Below are 17,286 nucleotides of genomic sequence, written 5' to 3'. Positions count from 1 at the left end.
GAATTGCATGTTTAGCGTCTGTGTGTCTCACTGGCTTTGAAGCTGCTGGAAACTTTCTCTGAAAGCATATAGATGAAGAAATAAGAATTCTATAAATGTTTGGTGGTTAAAAACAAACTGCTGGCCAGTTTATAGAATTTTGGGGTCATTTTCTGATGGAACGTTCTGCAGACACGGAATACCCTGGAGTCTTCCTGTCACAGTCAGCTAATAACTGACTTCAGGTCTGCAAATGCTTTTTCATTCCAATTCAGAGAAAACAGAGCCTGTCCCAGGGCCTCATGGGCCCTTATTTTCCTATTGATCTAGGAGCTGGGCTAACTCAGGAACCCCCCCCCAAACATCTCAAAGCTAATTAAAGATGTTTGTTTCAGGTTTGCCTGTTTTTCTTGCTTGATTGAAAAAGTTGCAGTTTTGGCTTTTCTTATTAAAAAAAAAAAGGCTCTATCTCTACAGCTGATCCAGGAGGTGGGAGTGGGGGGATTGCACACTTCAGCGCACATGTGACGTGTTGCCCTCCTGCCCTCTGCACGAGGCCCTCACAGAGTGGCATCTCTGAGCACAGGGCCGGGCACCAAAGCAGCTACTTTCCTTGAAAATTCTTGAGTCTCCAGGAGGAGAGACCAGGTGAGCCTGGGCATGAAACCCAATGAAGTGGTTCCAGGGTGAGGCTGGTTCTGTTTGACCAGCTTGAGTTCTGAAGTTAATGGTCCAAGGTCCCCACTCAGAGGGAGAGTTAGTATGTGGGGAGATGGAGGCCCTGACAGCTATTCCAGGGTGTCCCCCGACCCTTTGTTTAACTGCGGCTGTGGACCAGTGGTCTCAGATGTTTACCGTCACCTGTTTATAAGAGGGAAGTGTGGTCATATTTCTACCTCTCTTGTGGGCTGCACGGTTGCCTTACTGGGGCTTATGTGGGAAGTGGTTACCGTTCAGAGAAGGGTGAAATACCAGTACTCACAAAGGGACTTTGATCCGACAATCTTTTTGAATGTCTCTTTTTGACCACTGTGTTTTTTTATTTTTATTTTTTGTCTATCAGCCTTAACTTCAGTGACGAGAAAATCAAACCACATGCTGGACCTCGTTCTACCCAGCTGGGTATCCCAGTTCAGAATTGCAGCTCAAAGTGCTTCTCCTCTCTCTGGGTTTCACTGGGGGGTTGACTTCCAGATCTGTAGTTCTGCCCAGCTAGAGACCCTCAGCTTCAGCTGTTCTCTGGGCGTCCACATCTGAACATCCCAGCAATGCCTGGAATCGAACATGGGCCATTTCTTTCTATCCTCCTTACACGACCGACACTAGTCTTCATCTTCATCATTATCGGAGCCCCCAGGGTCAGTGAAGCGTTGAATCAGTCAGAGAACAGACACACGTGAACACGAAGGAACCTTGGCATCCCGTTTCTCTGATGAGGCTGAGAGCCGCCCTTGGCCACTCTTTGGTGGAGCTTGGCTTTCTGACTCCAGGAAGGTCAGCTTGGCTTTTCTGGGTATTGGTCTTTGCATCTAGAAAATGACAAGCTCCAAGAGAGAACCTCAGAGGTCTGTATCGGCTCTAATACTTCACGACACCTTTCTGCCCTCTCTTCCTTGGCTTCTGGGTTTTCACTCTTTTCTCGACGCATATATTTTCCTGGGAGGCAAGTGTAATTTTTCATCTGCTGCTCTCCCTTCAGAGGCAGCCCATTCCTTATTTAATTCTATTATAGTCACGGTTTAACTCACCAGGTACTTACGGAGCATCTTCAGTTGTCATTGGTGGTGGCAGTACCGCCAGATACCGTGGTCCAGGAGGTGTGAATGGCCTGTGGATTTGGACAGTCATACCTACTCCTGCTGCCTGGAGCCACCAGGCTTCTATTCCCTATTCCCGGGCTAGGGGAAATCAGCCTTCAGGCAAAGAGGAATTCTCATTTAGCCCAAAGCACAGGCTTCCTGTGCTTCTGGGACCAGCTGCATTGCGGCCGAGGTGCTGTAAAAATACAGGAAGGCAGGGAAACGTGTTCACAGGTTGGTTAGAGATTTTGAAACCAGCAATCAACTCTCTCTTATCCACAAGAAACCAGAATCCACTGCTGGCTTTCGGGCTCTCACACCCGCCACTCGACAGAGTGCTCTTTCAAAACTGGGGTAGACTCATTTTGCTAATGGCTTTTTCCATGAACCCCAGCCAGCCAGCAAGTATATTCTTTGAGGATTATGATTTGACCAGCACGCTCAGGAATCTTTAAAGAGAAGAACCATCTTTATCCTCAGCTGTTTTAAGGCCAGTCAGGAGACGGAGCCTTCTAGAGATGAAGTAATGAGAGGCTGGCCACTGAAAGTACACAAGAAGTAAACAGTGGCCATTCCCGTGACTCTACTTTTTTTGGGAGTCTGTCACCCCAGGGGCTCCTGGGTGATGCGCAGGAGAGAGAACCAGAGGTGGAAGACCCCGTTTCTAGGCCTGCCCCATTGTGAACCAGCTTCGTGACCTTGGGTGAGTCACTTTGCTACCCCGGCCCCTGGTTTCCTCCTTGACAAACCAGAGGCGTTGGCTTAGCAGGATTTTAATGTTTCTGCACCTTAAACATTCTAATTCTGGAGCTTGCATTCAAAGAAAGGACCGACTCTGTTAACTCATTCGGATAGTTTCAGGATTACTGTACAGTTGCTCTGGGGGCTGGAGATTGGGGCCCGCAGTTGAAGACAGGATGGAAAGAGCTCTGAGGTGCGGGGTAAGCCGTGGCAGCTGGAACTCCTGCTTCCTAATGACCACATTTGGTGGTCGGGCTCACCATGGAAGTTACTTGTAAAAATTCTGATACCCAGACCACACCTGAGACCAATTCAGAATTTCTACAGGCGGGGCCTGGGAATCAGTATTTTTAAAGTTATCCAGGTGATTCTGGGGTGTGGCCAGCATTGAGAATCAACAGCCCTAGATCTTAAGTAAAGCTGTGGTTCAGTGTTCTGGGCATCTCTTTTAGGGGAAAAGTGATAGTGGTTGGTTTAAAAAAAAAAAAAAAAAAAAGCACAGTACACAGAGAAAAAAAGTTCTAGATTTGAGAAGCATGTTGATTTGGTAATCACAGCTGTTGATGGTGAGTAGTTGCCCTGAGATTTGGATCCCCAGTTTTCTTTCTCTGGGTCAGTGGTTTCTCAAACATCTCTGAAGGAGTAGAACCATCTGTAGTTGGTTATTTCTGCTTGGGAAACTCAAGAGTACTAAGTGGGGGGGTGGAGCCAGGGCAGGGGCGGAGCAGGAGTGGATTAAACAGACCGTAACACGCAGCCACGCATAACACGCAGCCACGCCTTTTTCATGAAGCCAAGTCAGAGGCCCCAGCCAGCGCTGGCATACCTTAGTGTCAGATCCTTGGCGATGCCCCGGTGGATGCGAGGGGCTGTGAAAGTATGTGCTATGCCGTTTCCTGTGCCTTGGTGAGTGTCCCTGCCCTCGGTTGAGAGGATCCTACCACCCTCATCAGCCATAGCATCGAAACACTTCCGTTTATGCCCAGTTAGTAGTTCATGCTTCCCTGCGGGGACTCCATCCCTACAGCCAAATGCAATCTGAGGGGACACAGCTGTCCAGAGTAAACATTCATGGGAAAGGACAGCTCAATTCTAGTATCTTTTCAGGCAGAGGGGAGGGTATATTGTGATGGTGGTGGGATTGTGAAGGTGACTGCTTAATGGGTGTGAAATGAGCTTCAGGTATTGATTAGCCCCGAAGGGCCTCGTGTATGGGGAGCAGGGTCGAGGAGCTTTTACAGTGACAGGGTTTGAGATGTGGGTGTAGACACAGATGCCAGATGGAGGTTGTTATTTCTCAGCCGAATGAGGAATCCGTCAGTCACTAAATGTTTATGAAGCAAGGCACTCAGAGAAATGGCAGATACGGCCTCTGCCCTCAGAGAGCTTACAGTCTGACTTGGGGTTTGAATACACAAGTGTGGGATAGTATGAAGGTCTTCTGTGCTGTGGGCACATGGTGAGTACCCAGGGGTTCGGAAGGAGGGGCCATGGAATGGGTGGGACGGGACAAATGCATCAAGGGATGTGGACCTGAGCTAGTGAAAGGGAGACACATGGGCCCCATTAGTGAAGTGTGCCTGTCTCCTCACTCCTAACACGATGTTGATTATCTTTGGGGAGCAGCCCCGAGGGGCACCCCATTGCTAGTAGGAGCGACTTTATGTTCTTGGCTCCCATCAAAATTCTCTGCTTTCAGGAGTCGATTTTCCTCTAGCTTTTTCCTTCTCCTGTGGGGGGTGGTCTCTGCCAACCCTCTGCTTTGATGATTACCATCTGCCCACCTTAATTTCCTGCGTAGTTTCAGCTCGAAAGCCTTTTCTCTCTGGACCCAGAAATATCATGTAAGATGATTGTTCTTGGTTCCAGTAGCCACCTGGCACCCTCTCAGCGGTGGCTGCATTTCAGGTATGCATGGGAATGATTATCTGTGCATCAGCGAACTCCAGTTTGTCCTGTGAGCGAGTTGTGTGATCATTGGTAAATGCAGGACTGGCTTTGTTAGGCCCTGACTGTGGCCAAGGCTGTTATTTCTCTGTGGGTAATTATTTCAGGCTTCACGGTCACAAGCTGAGCATAATCAAGGGCAGATAAGAAAGCCATATATAGAGCAAAGTACATATTTCTCGAGGTGGGCGGCAGAGGCCTCATATATATGTGTGTGTTGGTGTATGTGTGTTTAAAAAAAGACCTATATTTTCTGGGCAGTGGAACTTAAGTTTCCAGTAAACATCTCTTCCCTTTTTACTTTACCTTTTAATTTGGTGTTTATGGTCTCTGTGCTTTGAAATTGTTTTGCTGTGCTGCCAGCTCTGCCTGAAAAGGGGGGGCGGGGAGAGAGCCAGGCCCTTGGGAAGCCACGGTTTCGATCAGAGTTCTTAGAGCTCCTCTGGCCCAGCTGATTGACGGCTCAGCGGTGATTGCTGGAGCTCATCTAGAAGAATAAAAACAGACAGCTGGAGTTCGAGGTTGGCGGGGATATGCATTGATTCGTTTCTCCCCTGTTATTGCCTTTATTGCGGGAGGCATCATCTATATGTAATTCTGGTCTGGGGTTTGTTTTCTCTGTTCCCCATTTGCCCACATTGATGCTTCTGCTCTGGAAATCAGAAGTGCCCAGAGCCCCAGACCTGGAACTAATTCTCTGAGACTGTGGCTTGGAGGCTGGGCACACACGAGGCTCAGCTGTTGCTAAGTGAGAACAGCCTCGCCCGGTAGGCTTGCTGGATCCCTCCCCCTTTACCTGTCGGCGGGGGTGGAAGGCAGAGGGGCAGGCAGGGGCTGGGGAAGCCCACTGCGGAAACAGGTGGGTGGAGGCCAGGTGAAATGCATCGGTGAGGGTGAACGTCCGTGGAGGAGCGGAGAGCAGGCAGAGCTGGGGAGAAAACCCACAAGAGCAGCAGAGCTGTCGGGCTGCATCGCGGGGGCAGGCTCGAATGAAGGAAACACAGGCGGTGTTTTGCTGCTTTTTCACACCTTCTAGTTGGGCGCAGCTAGGAAGGCTGTTTCAGAATCCCCCTCGATGAACTGAGGGAGCAGCTCCCGCAGCGGTTCACACCTGGCGTCCGTCAGCACCTGGGAGCACGCCGTGTGGACAGGGCTGCTCAGACCTCTGTCGGGGTGACCTTTTCTCCGGACAGAGAGAGCCCAGTGAACCGAGAAGGGCAGGCCCTTCCTCAGGGACGCTCGGCACCTGGCTACGCAGAGCTCCCAGGAGACCCCAGGAGAGCATTTGACACACAGCAAACAGTCTTGAGTGTGAGCACAGCCGACAGCTTTCTCTTGCAAGGTAGGCTTTTTTTTTTTTTTTTGGCTGGGGGAATTGGCTGCTTTTGTTTTGCTTCTGTATTTCTGAAGACACCAGATTAGGAGCCCCCAGAGAGGTGAGAGAGACACCCTGAAAACCACACACCCCTTCCGGTCAGCTCTGCCTGCCTGACGACCATTGCTCCCTGGCTGCTGTTTCAATGCACTGTCCTTTCCCCCACTTTCTTCTCCCTCTGAGCCTCTTGGTGATTCTGAATAGCAGGGAAAGCAGCCAAGTGTCCTCCTGTCTGTGACCTTCATCTGCCCCCTCCTGTGGGCGGGGTGGGGAGGGGATGTGGAGCATACTTGAGGGTTTGCAGAGCGCTTTCCCATGGTCCTATCTTCACAGCAGCCCTGGGAGAGGCAGGGAAGTGGTCTCACCCCTATCGCGTAGGTGACGGGGACAGTCTCTGTGTTAGTGGAGAAGCAGGGACAGAGGCCCTTCCACCAGTTCTTCGGCGGGGTCGTTCTTTTACTGCACCGAGTGGCCTCAAAAATAAAGGCACGAGGTGTGTGTGCTCGCGAGGGTTCTCGGTGTATCCCTCCGATGATACCAGACTCTTTTCCAACCGCTGTCACTGGGAAGGGGAGACACCACCGTGACCTTTTATGTACTGTATTTTACAGTTTACAAAGTGCTGTCACCTACCTGATTTTATATCATCTCTGTGACAATCTCTGGAAGTAGATGCTAGTCCAGACTAGCATAGGGAGCCCTGGAGATGCTCAGTGACTCAGCCCAAGGCCCCCAGCTGGTCGGCGGCCCCGTGGGAAGGGGGTAGCACCAAGCTGGATGGGGAAGTGAGAGTCCAGCGGAGCAGGGGGTGGTGAAACCAGCAGTTGGAGGCGTTGAGTTTTGCTGTTCTTGCCTCCGAAGCCGCACAGGGACATGGTTCCTGACCTGACCCTCCCATGGAGGGCTTGACTGTGGATGCCCTGCCTTGAGTGGAAGCCTGGACCCCCAAGTGTAAGGCGGAGGCACAGCCAGGCCGAGTGAAGGGCCACCCCGAGGGAGTGGGGACAGGCTGCTTGGGAGTGGCCGGAATCGGGGTCCATCCTGCTCAGCTCACACAACCGTGAGGCCGACTTGGCAGGGCGTGTGCAAGGAAGACGGCACTTCAGAGCAGGGCGCCTCTCCTAGGGTAGTAGGAAGACCTGGAGTCTGACAGATTTTGCTGAAAAATCCCAACTCTGCGACTTAGTAGCTGTGGGCTCTGGGGACACTTGCAACACTTGGGACCTCAGCTTGAGGGTACTCACTCCTTCAGAAGCATGGGGTCCCTGCCACAGTCTGGGTCATACACAGTAGGTACTCCCCGGGTCAGAAGTGACTTGATAGGTTATCTAGTCCAACCCCTTCAACAGACGGAAACTGAGGCCCTGAGAGGAACAAGGACTTGCCCAAGGTCACAGTGAATGTGCGGCAAAGCTAGAGTTCCAGCAGGTCTCTTGATCCCCCTGCCTGGGTGTTTTGTTTACTTGTGCTTTGCCTGAATGAACCCGGGGTAGCTTTTGTTGTTAGTTCACACCCTGGCCAATAGCCCTGTCCCCGAGTAGTTAGTTTTCTTATGAAGTGGAGTCAGCCAGCACCCAGGGATGAAAGTGTAAGGCCTCTGATGTCAGGTTCTTAGGGAGAGGAGAACGGGTGGGAGGACGGGGCAGAGCGGTAAACACTTTTTGATGCTTGCCTGATGTGAACCATCCTGGTTTTCCAAGAATGCTCGATGGTAAGCATGGTTCTGACGCTGAAATGTTCCACTCAGAGTTTTGGAGAGTAAGACGTACATTTCTCGTAAAGCCCTTGATGCTTCTCTCTGCTGCATTCCCCACCCCCATTTCCCTAGGGCTTTAAATCATCTTTGGCTTGGGGTTGAAAGTAACCCATTACAGTGGTGAGCCTTGTGGTCCATTTTGTGCAGTGTTGTCAGGCTAAAATATTATAAACAGACCACCAAACTGTGTCTGGTCCGAGGCCAAGAACCTCCTTCTCCACTTGAGCGTTTGATTATCTGCTACAGCGTTCAGCTTTGAGTTCAGTGCAGGAATCCAGCATAATTTCTTATATTGTTACCATCTGGTTTTGTGGAGTCTTGCTTTTGATTTTAATTGTGCCCTTTGGGAGAGAGAAACCCTACAAATGGTGGGAAAATAAGATCCCCCTTCCTCACCCAGGCACCCCAGGCACACACACGTTGCTGCCAAGGTGCTTGGTGGATGTGGCTGAACAGAATCCTCTGAATTTCTGAGCGTCCCTCTTTCATTATTCCTGCTCTCCCAGCAGTCCCAGGGCCCTTGGCTACCTCAAAGGGATTGCTCAGACCGGTCCCAGGTCAGAGCCTGACCTGAGATGGAGCTGCCTCCGTGGTAGTGAGGGCTGAAGGTAGTTTGGGGTGTTGCCCAGTGTGACTCGCCCTGTCCGGAGACCAACATTGCGGTGAAAACGTTATGTGACCTCTTTAACAAGTGAGTCACTTGCCCTCAGATAACCACCGGTACTTTCATGGGGAACTGCTAGTACCATTGTGGCTGTGGCCATGGTTTCTGCAAAAGAAGGTGTTTTTAGAAATGAAGGCACAGAGATTGGTCTCCTTAGATTTGTTGTCATGGACTCCTGGCTCCCCAACCTTTTCCTTATCAAGACTCACCTTGTTTTCTCTTCAACCATGTGCTTGGTACCAGTTTTAAATATTAGTAATTGGGCTTCCCTGGTGGCGCAGTGGTTGAGAGTCCGCCTGCCGATGCAGGGGACACGGGTTCGTGCCCCGGTCCGGGAAGATCCCACATGCCGTGGAGCGGCTGGGCCCGTGAGCCATGGCCGCTGAGCCTGCGCGTCCGGAGCCTGTGCTCCGCAACGGGAGAGGCCACGACAGTGAGAGACCCACGTACCGCAAAAAAAAAAAAAAAAACATATATATTAGTAATTGATGATAAATAACACACTCTTCTCACATTCTTGGAAGACAACCTTCATATTGTTACCTCTTTTAATTTTTCACGTTATCTTCTAGAGTTGTCCGTTGGCATAAGCATTTTTGTGTAGCTGTAATGAGAGTATGTTAGTAAGTCTAAACAGGAAAGTAGGAACACCATCAAGTATTTACCACAAAGGGAATTTAATACAGGCCTTCGTTACACAGGTGATAAAGAAGCTGAGAAGCCAAACATGGAAAGGCGAGGTGACCCAGAGCTTAGTGGCAGGAGGTCACTGCTGCCTATGGGCTGGAGGGCCCAAGGGAAGAGGTGGTGTGACCGGAGCCCAGGGTCGGGGTCAGCGGTGGGCCTATGTAGAGCAGATGCAGCTGCTTCTATTAGAAATGCCCACCCAAGGCAGAAAGGGAGAGAGGGGAGAAATGCCCTGGCCGCTCCCTTCCTCCCACCTTCCACTCTCCCACAAGTTCCTGCTGTTGTCCAAACCCCCCTGACATGAGGCCTAGAAAGTCAGGAGTCAGCCCTGGGGATACAGAGCAGAGGACAGGAAGATGAGTAAGGGATTAGAGGACACACAGCACCTGGACCAGCCTAGGGTGCCAGCCTCCTGTTCTAACTTGACATTGTCATAAGCATCTCCTTGTGTCTCCTCATGGTCTTAATTACACGTTATTTCAAGTAGATGTACCAGAGTTAACCATTGGGAGAGTGCTTAAATCGATGATAAATCAGCAGCTCTCAAATTGTGGTCCCCAACCAGCAAGTATCAACATCACCCAGGAACTTGTTAGAGTATCAGGCCTTACCCCAGACCTTCCCACTCAGAACCCCTGGGCGCATGGCCCAGAAGAAGTCTGTGTTTCCTCTGGAGAATGCTGACACACATTAAAATTTGAGAACCACTGTTACAGGTGATCCTGCACCTCACTAAAGGTGGGGACGGGATACTGAGGGTACTGTTGGTCAGGGGTCTTTATAGAGAGAAGTGTGGTGTGGAAGAAAAGGCCCAAGACTCCAGGGCTGTACACCTCTAAGGTCAAGCCTTCTCCCTGCCCTTAACTTCCCTGGGTGATTGTTTTCTATTTTGTTCAACAGCTAAAAATATCAGATCATACCAGTGGTGGTATTATGAGGATTAAATGAAATAAAATGGGCATGATCCCTATATGTTGGGTCTTCTGGAGCTTTGGGGAAGGAAATGTGGCAATAGCAGCCCACTTCTGGGCCATAGGAAATTGGCCCTGGTGCCAGTACCTGAGGGGTGTAGTCTAAAAGTCAATGATGAACACTTAGGAGGTTGAAAGTGAGCTTTAAGGCAATAGGAATCTTGGACTGAGGGTTCCATATCTGTAGTCAAGTTTCCCCTCCCCACCCCGTTTTTATTAGTGGTGCTGACCTGACTCTGTGGTTGCCACTATCTTGTCACTCCTTCTTGTCTGGCCATTTGGTGCCGTGGAAAGGACCCTGATCTCAGGCCAGGACCCCTGGTTTCCCGTGCTGGCTGTGTCTTCTTGGGTGAGTCACTTATCTGAGCTGCACTTTTCATATTTGTAAAATGTCCCCGCTCACTGACCATGGTGCGGATCAGGTGGGATGATGGATGTGAAATCGGCCTTGAACTTTAGTGGACCCCTTGAATATAAAGCTTTAGGGTCCACACCTCCACCGGGGCCCTTTGCCAGCCTTGCCATCTCCATAAACCTCACTCTACTCCCAAAGCAGGAGGTGCTTCATCCAGCCAAGGCAGGCATCTGGGTGCATCCTTGTTCTAACAGTGACCTGTAGGAAGGCACCAGGCCAGGGACCTTCCACACATCTTTCTCGTTCAATCCTCCCAGCAACCTTACCGAGGAGGGAGTCTTACAAGAAGTTACCAAGGCCCAGATAGCTGAAGAGGAAGGATGTAAACGAACCCAGTCCTGAGGGGACAGACTGAGGCCCAGTTGGCCTCAGAGTCATCCACAGAGTTGCTGTTACTAAGAAGGGAAAGGGGAACTGGGTAAAGGTCCTGCTGACTTACGGTGATATATCAGGCCTGCAAGTATTGTGGATGCAATTGACAAGCCAGTTGGAGCCTGGCTCCCCGACAGAGACCCACGCAGCCAGTGTTCCCATCTTATTGCCTCTGGCAGCACCTGAGAGAAACCTCTTGGATCAGTGGGAGGACCAGCCAGCATCCTCCTGCAGACCTGGATGCTTTCCACATTTAATGGCTGAGGAAGCTGAGGCTTAGAGAAGTCAAATGGTTTACCTGAGGTCACCCAGGCCAGGAATCGGAGCCCAGATCGCATCCGTTCTGGTCCAGGGCTCTTTGCATGACCCCAAGTGCTTCCTAGATCCAGGCATGACCAGCACTTGGCAGTTTTCCATAAGCTTTCCCAGCCTCCCTCTGGGGGGTCCTCAGGGTAGGCAGTAGGTCTGCCTGAGGCGGCCGGCGTTGGGTGGTCTGCGGTGTGACAAGTCCAGTGAATCAGCCTAAATCCGGGAGAGGTCAGAAGATGCGTCATCCCCCAGCCAGCAAACATTATCCGACCGTTTGGGTTGCAACTAGAAGTGACATCAGGATGGGATGTGAAGCCTCTGGGACGGGAGGACACGCTGCGTCCATTCATCCCACACTTGGGGGTCAGTGGGGGCCGTCTTCCCACCTGTTAGCTCCTCCCAGGCAGGGCTGAGGGCGTCTACCTAGCCATCTCCTAAGGTGGATTCAGCACTAAATAATCTTATTGTGCAAGCTCTGCTCAGAATCGCTGCCCTGAGGAGAAGGCTGGGGCAGGGCAGGGCAGGGTGTGTTAACATGGAACGGGCCTGCTCAGGCAGGTCCTAAGGACTCTAAAAACTGTGCTGGAGGCAGGACCTGAGCTTTTAACTTAGGAAATACATGGTATTTCGAATATAGCCCGGATGATCTGAGGATCACAATTACCTGAGACCTGCCTTACAGGCATTTAGGGAAACAAATGGGGGCTGCGCGCTAACCTAGGTAAGGATGCTGCCCCACACCTTACACTGAGGTATCTCAGTGACGCCTTCGCGGTAATTCTTTATTTAAATCCTGGCACGCTGCAACTGACTTAATGTTCCAGAACTTTTGGAGTCCGTCGCTCTCTTTTTTCTTTCCTTTCTTAGACTTCAGTGCACTTGAGTTTTAACCCAGCTCTGCTACCGGCCTCTGGGCGGAATTCTGGGCCGCATGGAGGGGTGTCTAGAAAACTCTTCCATGTGTCTTCTCTACCCTCCACAGTACTCACAGAAAACTTCACTACTGATGCTTCCGATCAATGTGTGTGTGTGTGTGTGTGTGTGTGTGTGTGTGTGTGTGTGTGTGTGTGTGTGTGTTGGGCTGGGAGAAATGGTGATTTCCCCACACCCAGCAATGCTCATATTCTCAGGACACCAACTGGATATTAACAGTTTTAGTCAATTCTGGCACTCTCTACCTGCAGATAGCATCAGATCCCACAGGTAAGAGCTCAGTCCCACAAGCCTGCTGCCCTCCCCAACCCCCCCCCCCCAACTTCAGATGCCAGTCACAAGCCCAGGTTGACACCTGTGCTTCTGACCCACCAGCTCTTGATCAGAGGTTCCCACTGCCCCCTCCTAGGGTTCAGTTAATTTGCTAGAGTGGCTCACAGAACTCAGGATAACGTTCTACTGGTTTATTATGAAGGATATAACTCGAGAGTAGCTGCATGGCAGAGATGCACAGGGCGAGGTATGCGGGAAGGAGCTCGGAGCATCCGTGCTCTCTCTGGACACACAGCTTTCCCCTCATCTCCACGTGTTCACCAACCCAGCTGCTCTCTGAACCCGGTCCTTTTGGGTTTTTATGGAGGCTTCATTACGTAGGCATGATTGATTAAATTATTGCCCATTGGTGATTAATTCAGCCTCTAACCTGTCTCCCTTCTCTGGAGGTGGGGGCAGGATTGGGGGGGGCGCTAAGGCTGATAGTTCCTACCTTCTAATCACAAGGTTGGTTTCCCTGGCAACCAGCCCCTTATCCATGGAGGCTTTGCATAAACTCAGGTGTGGTTGAAAGGGGCTTGTTATGAATCACTAAAAGATGCCCATTTCACCTTTATGGCTCTGGAGCTATTTCAGGAACTGGGAACAAAAACTATTATAACAAAAGATACCCCTGTGGCTGTTATATAGGAAATTACAAGGATTTTAGAAGCTACATTCCATATATATATTTCTTACTATAAATCACAATATTACAAGCAGCCTCAGCGGGGCCTGGTGATAAGCCCAGAGAAGACAGCCTGAGTTGGCTGGGCGGGTCTTGGGCAAGTCACATCACTTCTCGTGCCTCAGTTTATCCAGCAGTAAAATGGGAATAATGATTGCTGTCTCTTAGGGTCGTTGTGAGATTGAGTTAATGCATATACAAAGCTTAGCGCAGTTTGTCACCTTGCTAAGAGTCGGTACATGGTTGGTCCCTTCTTCCCTTCCCTTGGTGTTTACCAGATCAAAAGATGCTGGTTGCCCACCTAACTTGCTTTACTGTGTTGACAAAGGAACTGTCACACGATATGGCAGCCTCAGAAAGGGTAAAAAATGCCAGGGAAGTGTTCCAGCCCATCAGGTGCTGAGCTGGGTAAGCTTTGTAATACAGATCCTTTTTGTGTTTCAGTATTGGAGCCTGTTGCGAACATTTCTCGGACCCACAGACTCTGGGGGTGGGGACTTAAGCTAATTTGGCTTTAGACCAACCTGCCAGCACAGGAAAGGACAGACTTGGTGGTGGTCTTGAGGCTGCCCTTGACGCAGGTATGCCTGGCATCAAGGCCAGCTTCACAGGCACACGGTATGTGATGTCACAGAGCCCCACGCTCAGGAGGGCCCTGTACTCGGTTTAATGCCTGTTGTTGACATCTTGAGATTCTTAATTTTCTCTGAGCTGGTGTTTTGTAAGCGAAGCCCAGTAGACAGTGGACATGCATGTGAGGTAGGAGCGATCCACCCTGACAGTCCTGAGCTTGAACCAGAGCTTGTTTGGGATACAGAAAGAAGGTGATGTCATTCTAAGAAACATCGACCACCAAGGAATCCCATCATATGCTTTCTTACTCGTGTTGCTTCCTGGTGTTAGCTAATCCCTTACCCCGAAAATGATGACATACAATGGAAAGGAAAGATCAGGCAACCCAGAGGGCCTTTTCCCTTCTTCCGCTTTTCCCTACTCATCAGTAAGCAGCGAGGGGGGAGTGTTGGTAGAACGTGCACCTATCAAGAAGTGAAGTGAAAACAGTGGAGTTAGTTTTATGCAGTGTTGCTTTTGTTCTGGTAAGTCATATGATGTATATGTGTATCTAAGATGTGAAATACAAACGGTGCAATTTTGATGATTTCACATACTTAGTCAAATGCTCTTTTGTTTGCATTCAAAACTTGGCATTGCACGATACAAACATGAATGGCAAAATTCATGCCAGTAATTAAAAATTTTAATATTTCTTGACTTAGAATGATATTAAATAGGAAAAAAACCCAAACAAACCAAAACAAAAACCCACTATCGCAAGTCAAGAGAGAGACTCTGGAAGAAAGGGGAAAAGTTTTAGATTTTAATACCATTAATGACACAATTTTCCTGCTTTTTGCTCAGAGGGCTCTACACTGTCATTTTGCGCTGCGCCCCACAAATTATGTAGCTGACGCTGGCTAGCATCCTGGGACTGGGGCGTCTCAGGCTGGTCTTGTGCACACAGGTCCTTTGCTAGATCTACTCTATTCCGGGTTGTAGAGCCAAGAAACAACATATGGATAAGTGAGCGCTGGCACTTACTCTGAAGATTCCAGGCTGTTCCAGGTGATGGTTGGTCTGTTGTTGATAGAGATCACAGTTGAGGAATTTCAGAGGCTACAAACATACCCTTGTTGGAGATGTTTTGCGGGCCTGCTGTGCATTCACTCTTGCAAATTGTCGAGCAGCCTAGTGTAGGGGCACAAGCGAGCAGTGGGCTGAGAGACCCCCACTTGGAATCCCAGCTCTGGCTTGGTCTCCTGGGGCAAGTCGTTTCTTCCTGGATCGGTTTTCTCATCGGGCAGTCCTCAGTCTCTCAGTTGCAGTGTAACTGTTAAGAGTGTGAGCTACTTGGAGGCCGAATTCTTGGGTCAAATCGCCTCTCCACCTCTTAACTAGTTATTGGACCTTAGGCAGGTTGTTCAGGCCCCCTGGACCCTCAGCCTCCCTGCCTGTAAAATGGTATGAAATGAGTGCAGGGAAAGGAGCTAACATCGTGTCTGATACATGGTGTTGAATATATGATAGCAGTGGTCATGATGGTGAAAAGGTAAGAAATAATCCTTAGATGTTCTAGGACTGAAGGATTAGCGTCTTCAGGGTCTAACTTGAGAGATTCTGTATGAGAGCCCGGGGAGCCTCTGCCTCAGAGGCAGCTCTTTAGACTGTGTGGTTTTCTGTTTTGTTTTTTTTTTTTTAATATTAATTTATTTATTTGACTGCACTGAGTCTTAGTTAAGGCATGCAGAATCTTTAGTTGTGACGTGTAGGATCTAGTTCCCTGACCAGGAATTGAACCCGGGCCCCCCCCCACCCCCCGCATTGGGAGCGTGGAGTCTTAGCCACTGGACCCTCAGGGAAGTCCCTAGACTGTGTTTTTAGAAGTTACCAGAATGAGAGAAAAACTGTTGTGTTTGGAATTTGAAGATCTGGGTCCTTGTCCTTCCATCCTCTGTCACCCCAAGTCACGTGACTTCTGACAGTCCCTTCCCCACCAAGCCTCACTTTCCTCACCTGTGAAATGGGTCTGCCTGCCTTACAGGTTGGGGCCCATTTGAGATGACATATGTAGCAATCTTTCTTTAGCTTAAATTCAAGGTGCTGTGTTGGAAAGAACCCTCTGGTGAACGCTCACTAGTGTCAGGAGATAAGCAGCAGCTACTTTGCTTGGGCCTCAGTCCTTGATCTCTGAGATCAGAGATGTACCATAAACTGTCCCAGGAGCAGGTTAAAAAAGAAGGAAGGAGGGAGAAAAAAAGAGAAAGCAAACCAGCAGAATTTGGAATTGTTCCTCAAACCACAATCGCAGGTTTCAGGGACTCGGAAAGGGGTGCAGCCCAGCCTTGTGGGCGAGAAACGTCAGATGTTGGGAAGAGAAAGGCCTCTCTTACTGTAGCAGGGTTTCTCACCGGCCCCTGCCTATTAAGCCCCGGTAGCTTGTCACTCCCTGGCTAACAGCTTGGCAGCACAGAGGCAAACCACAGAGTACATTTGAGGCCCAGATCTGCTCATTTCGAGGGTGGGGCCGCGTTTTTCTCCTGCCACAGAGAGCTAATTAAAGAAAACAAGCTATGGGAGTTGGGAGAAGACTGGCCACAGAGCACTTGGGGAGGATTGCTTTGGTTGTAGAGGCCTCCACAGCCCCCGGAAAACAGGTGGAAGTGGGCATCCGGGCCCCCGTGCATCCCCAGTGGAGCTCCGAGGACCCACTGGGAGACCTGGATGCCTACAGTAGGGGGGCCTGCATGGGATGGGAGGGTGATCTTGGTCTGTGAGGGGACCAGCTGGAAGAAGTTCAAGCTACCCGTCAAAGTGGGACAGTGTTTTGAAATGCTTCACAAATGTTGACTTGTGCCCCAAATTGTGGACAGAGCCTACGTTAGTTCTGTAACAGTAACTCACATCTCTGTGGCACTTTTGATTCTGGTACCAGCCTTAGGGAAAGTGGCTGTGACTTCTAACCAAGAGTAGAGTGACACTCAAAGAGGTGGCTCTTCAAAGTCTCAGGGCTGGAAAGTGGGGTAAGGACTCAGGACTTCTGTCTCCAGTTGGAGCCTGCTGATTACAAGGAGGGGAAAGCAAACATCAGTCCCACTGACTTGGAACAAACGCTGTCATCCAGGATTAGAGCCCGACTCTTAACAGCCGTGCGCTGTTTTATGGGGCAGGTCTATTGCTGAAGCAGTGATGGAGTAAGTTGAATTATGTTTTAAGTGTACCAGGAAAACCATTTCAAGAAATCCTGTTGTGAGTCATTTTGAAAAATGAAGAATTACACTATCTCGCCAGCAGTGTTCTATTTTGGTACATTCAAGGAGCCAGATGGCTTACAAGAGGGGTCCCACTGTTCTGCTAGCTTGTGTTGTTGCCGCCTAAGGATGGTTTACTCCTCAGGTGCATCGAGCGGTTCTCACATCCTGGAGGACTGGGGGAAGATGTAGTACCTGGGCAGAATGTTTTGATTCACTTATTCAAAGAAGCTGGGGCCTATGTAGGGCCTCAGGGGGCAGCCAGGCCAGGGATTCTCGAGTGAGGAATTCTTTTAGTGATGGTAATGCCGATGAGAATGAAGCTGTTGTTAATTAAGCACTTAGTGTCTGCCTGGGACCTTACTGTAGATTATCTCATTTAATTATTACTAATAATACTGAAGTTTGTGAATGATTTCCTTAGCAGTTCATTCAAAGGCAAATCCCTCTATACAGTGGAATATTTTTTAGCCAGGAAATGAAGTACGTGCTGCACCATGGATGAACCTTGAAAACGTTACGCTGAGTGCAA

At 49.8% G+C, this 17,286-nt stretch overlaps 1 protein-coding gene across 3 annotated transcripts in view; it reads left to right on the top strand.

Moving 5' to 3' along the window:
• The window catches only part of SMAD3 (SMAD family member 3), a 120,563-nt gene that overhangs the window by 15,424 nt on the left and 87,853 nt on the right, over window positions 1-17,286 (top strand). Inside the window, exon 1 of one of the 3 annotated variants that reach the window (XM_032623919.1) lies at window positions 3,311-3,425. The exons of 1 other annotated variant lie outside the window; for it this stretch is intronic. In XM_032623919.1, the coding sequence (XP_032479810.1) occupies window positions 3,367-3,425 (59 nt within the window). In that variant the 5' untranslated portion in view covers window positions 3,311-3,366. Of the gene's footprint in view, window positions 1-3,310; window positions 3,426-5,431; window positions 5,809-17,286 lie in introns of those variants that run through there. One more of the 3 variants, XM_032623920.1, reaches the window with a different exon arrangement.

Source organism: Phocoena sinus, chromosome 2 (genome assembly GCF_008692025.1).
Source record: "Phocoena sinus isolate mPhoSin1 chromosome 2, mPhoSin1.pri, whole genome shotgun sequence".
Taxonomy (NCBI): Eukaryota; Metazoa; Chordata; class Mammalia; order Artiodactyla; family Phocoenidae; genus Phocoena; species Phocoena sinus.
Note: the sequence above shows the minus strand (reverse complement) of the source record. Positions and strands in the feature narration are given on the sequence as shown.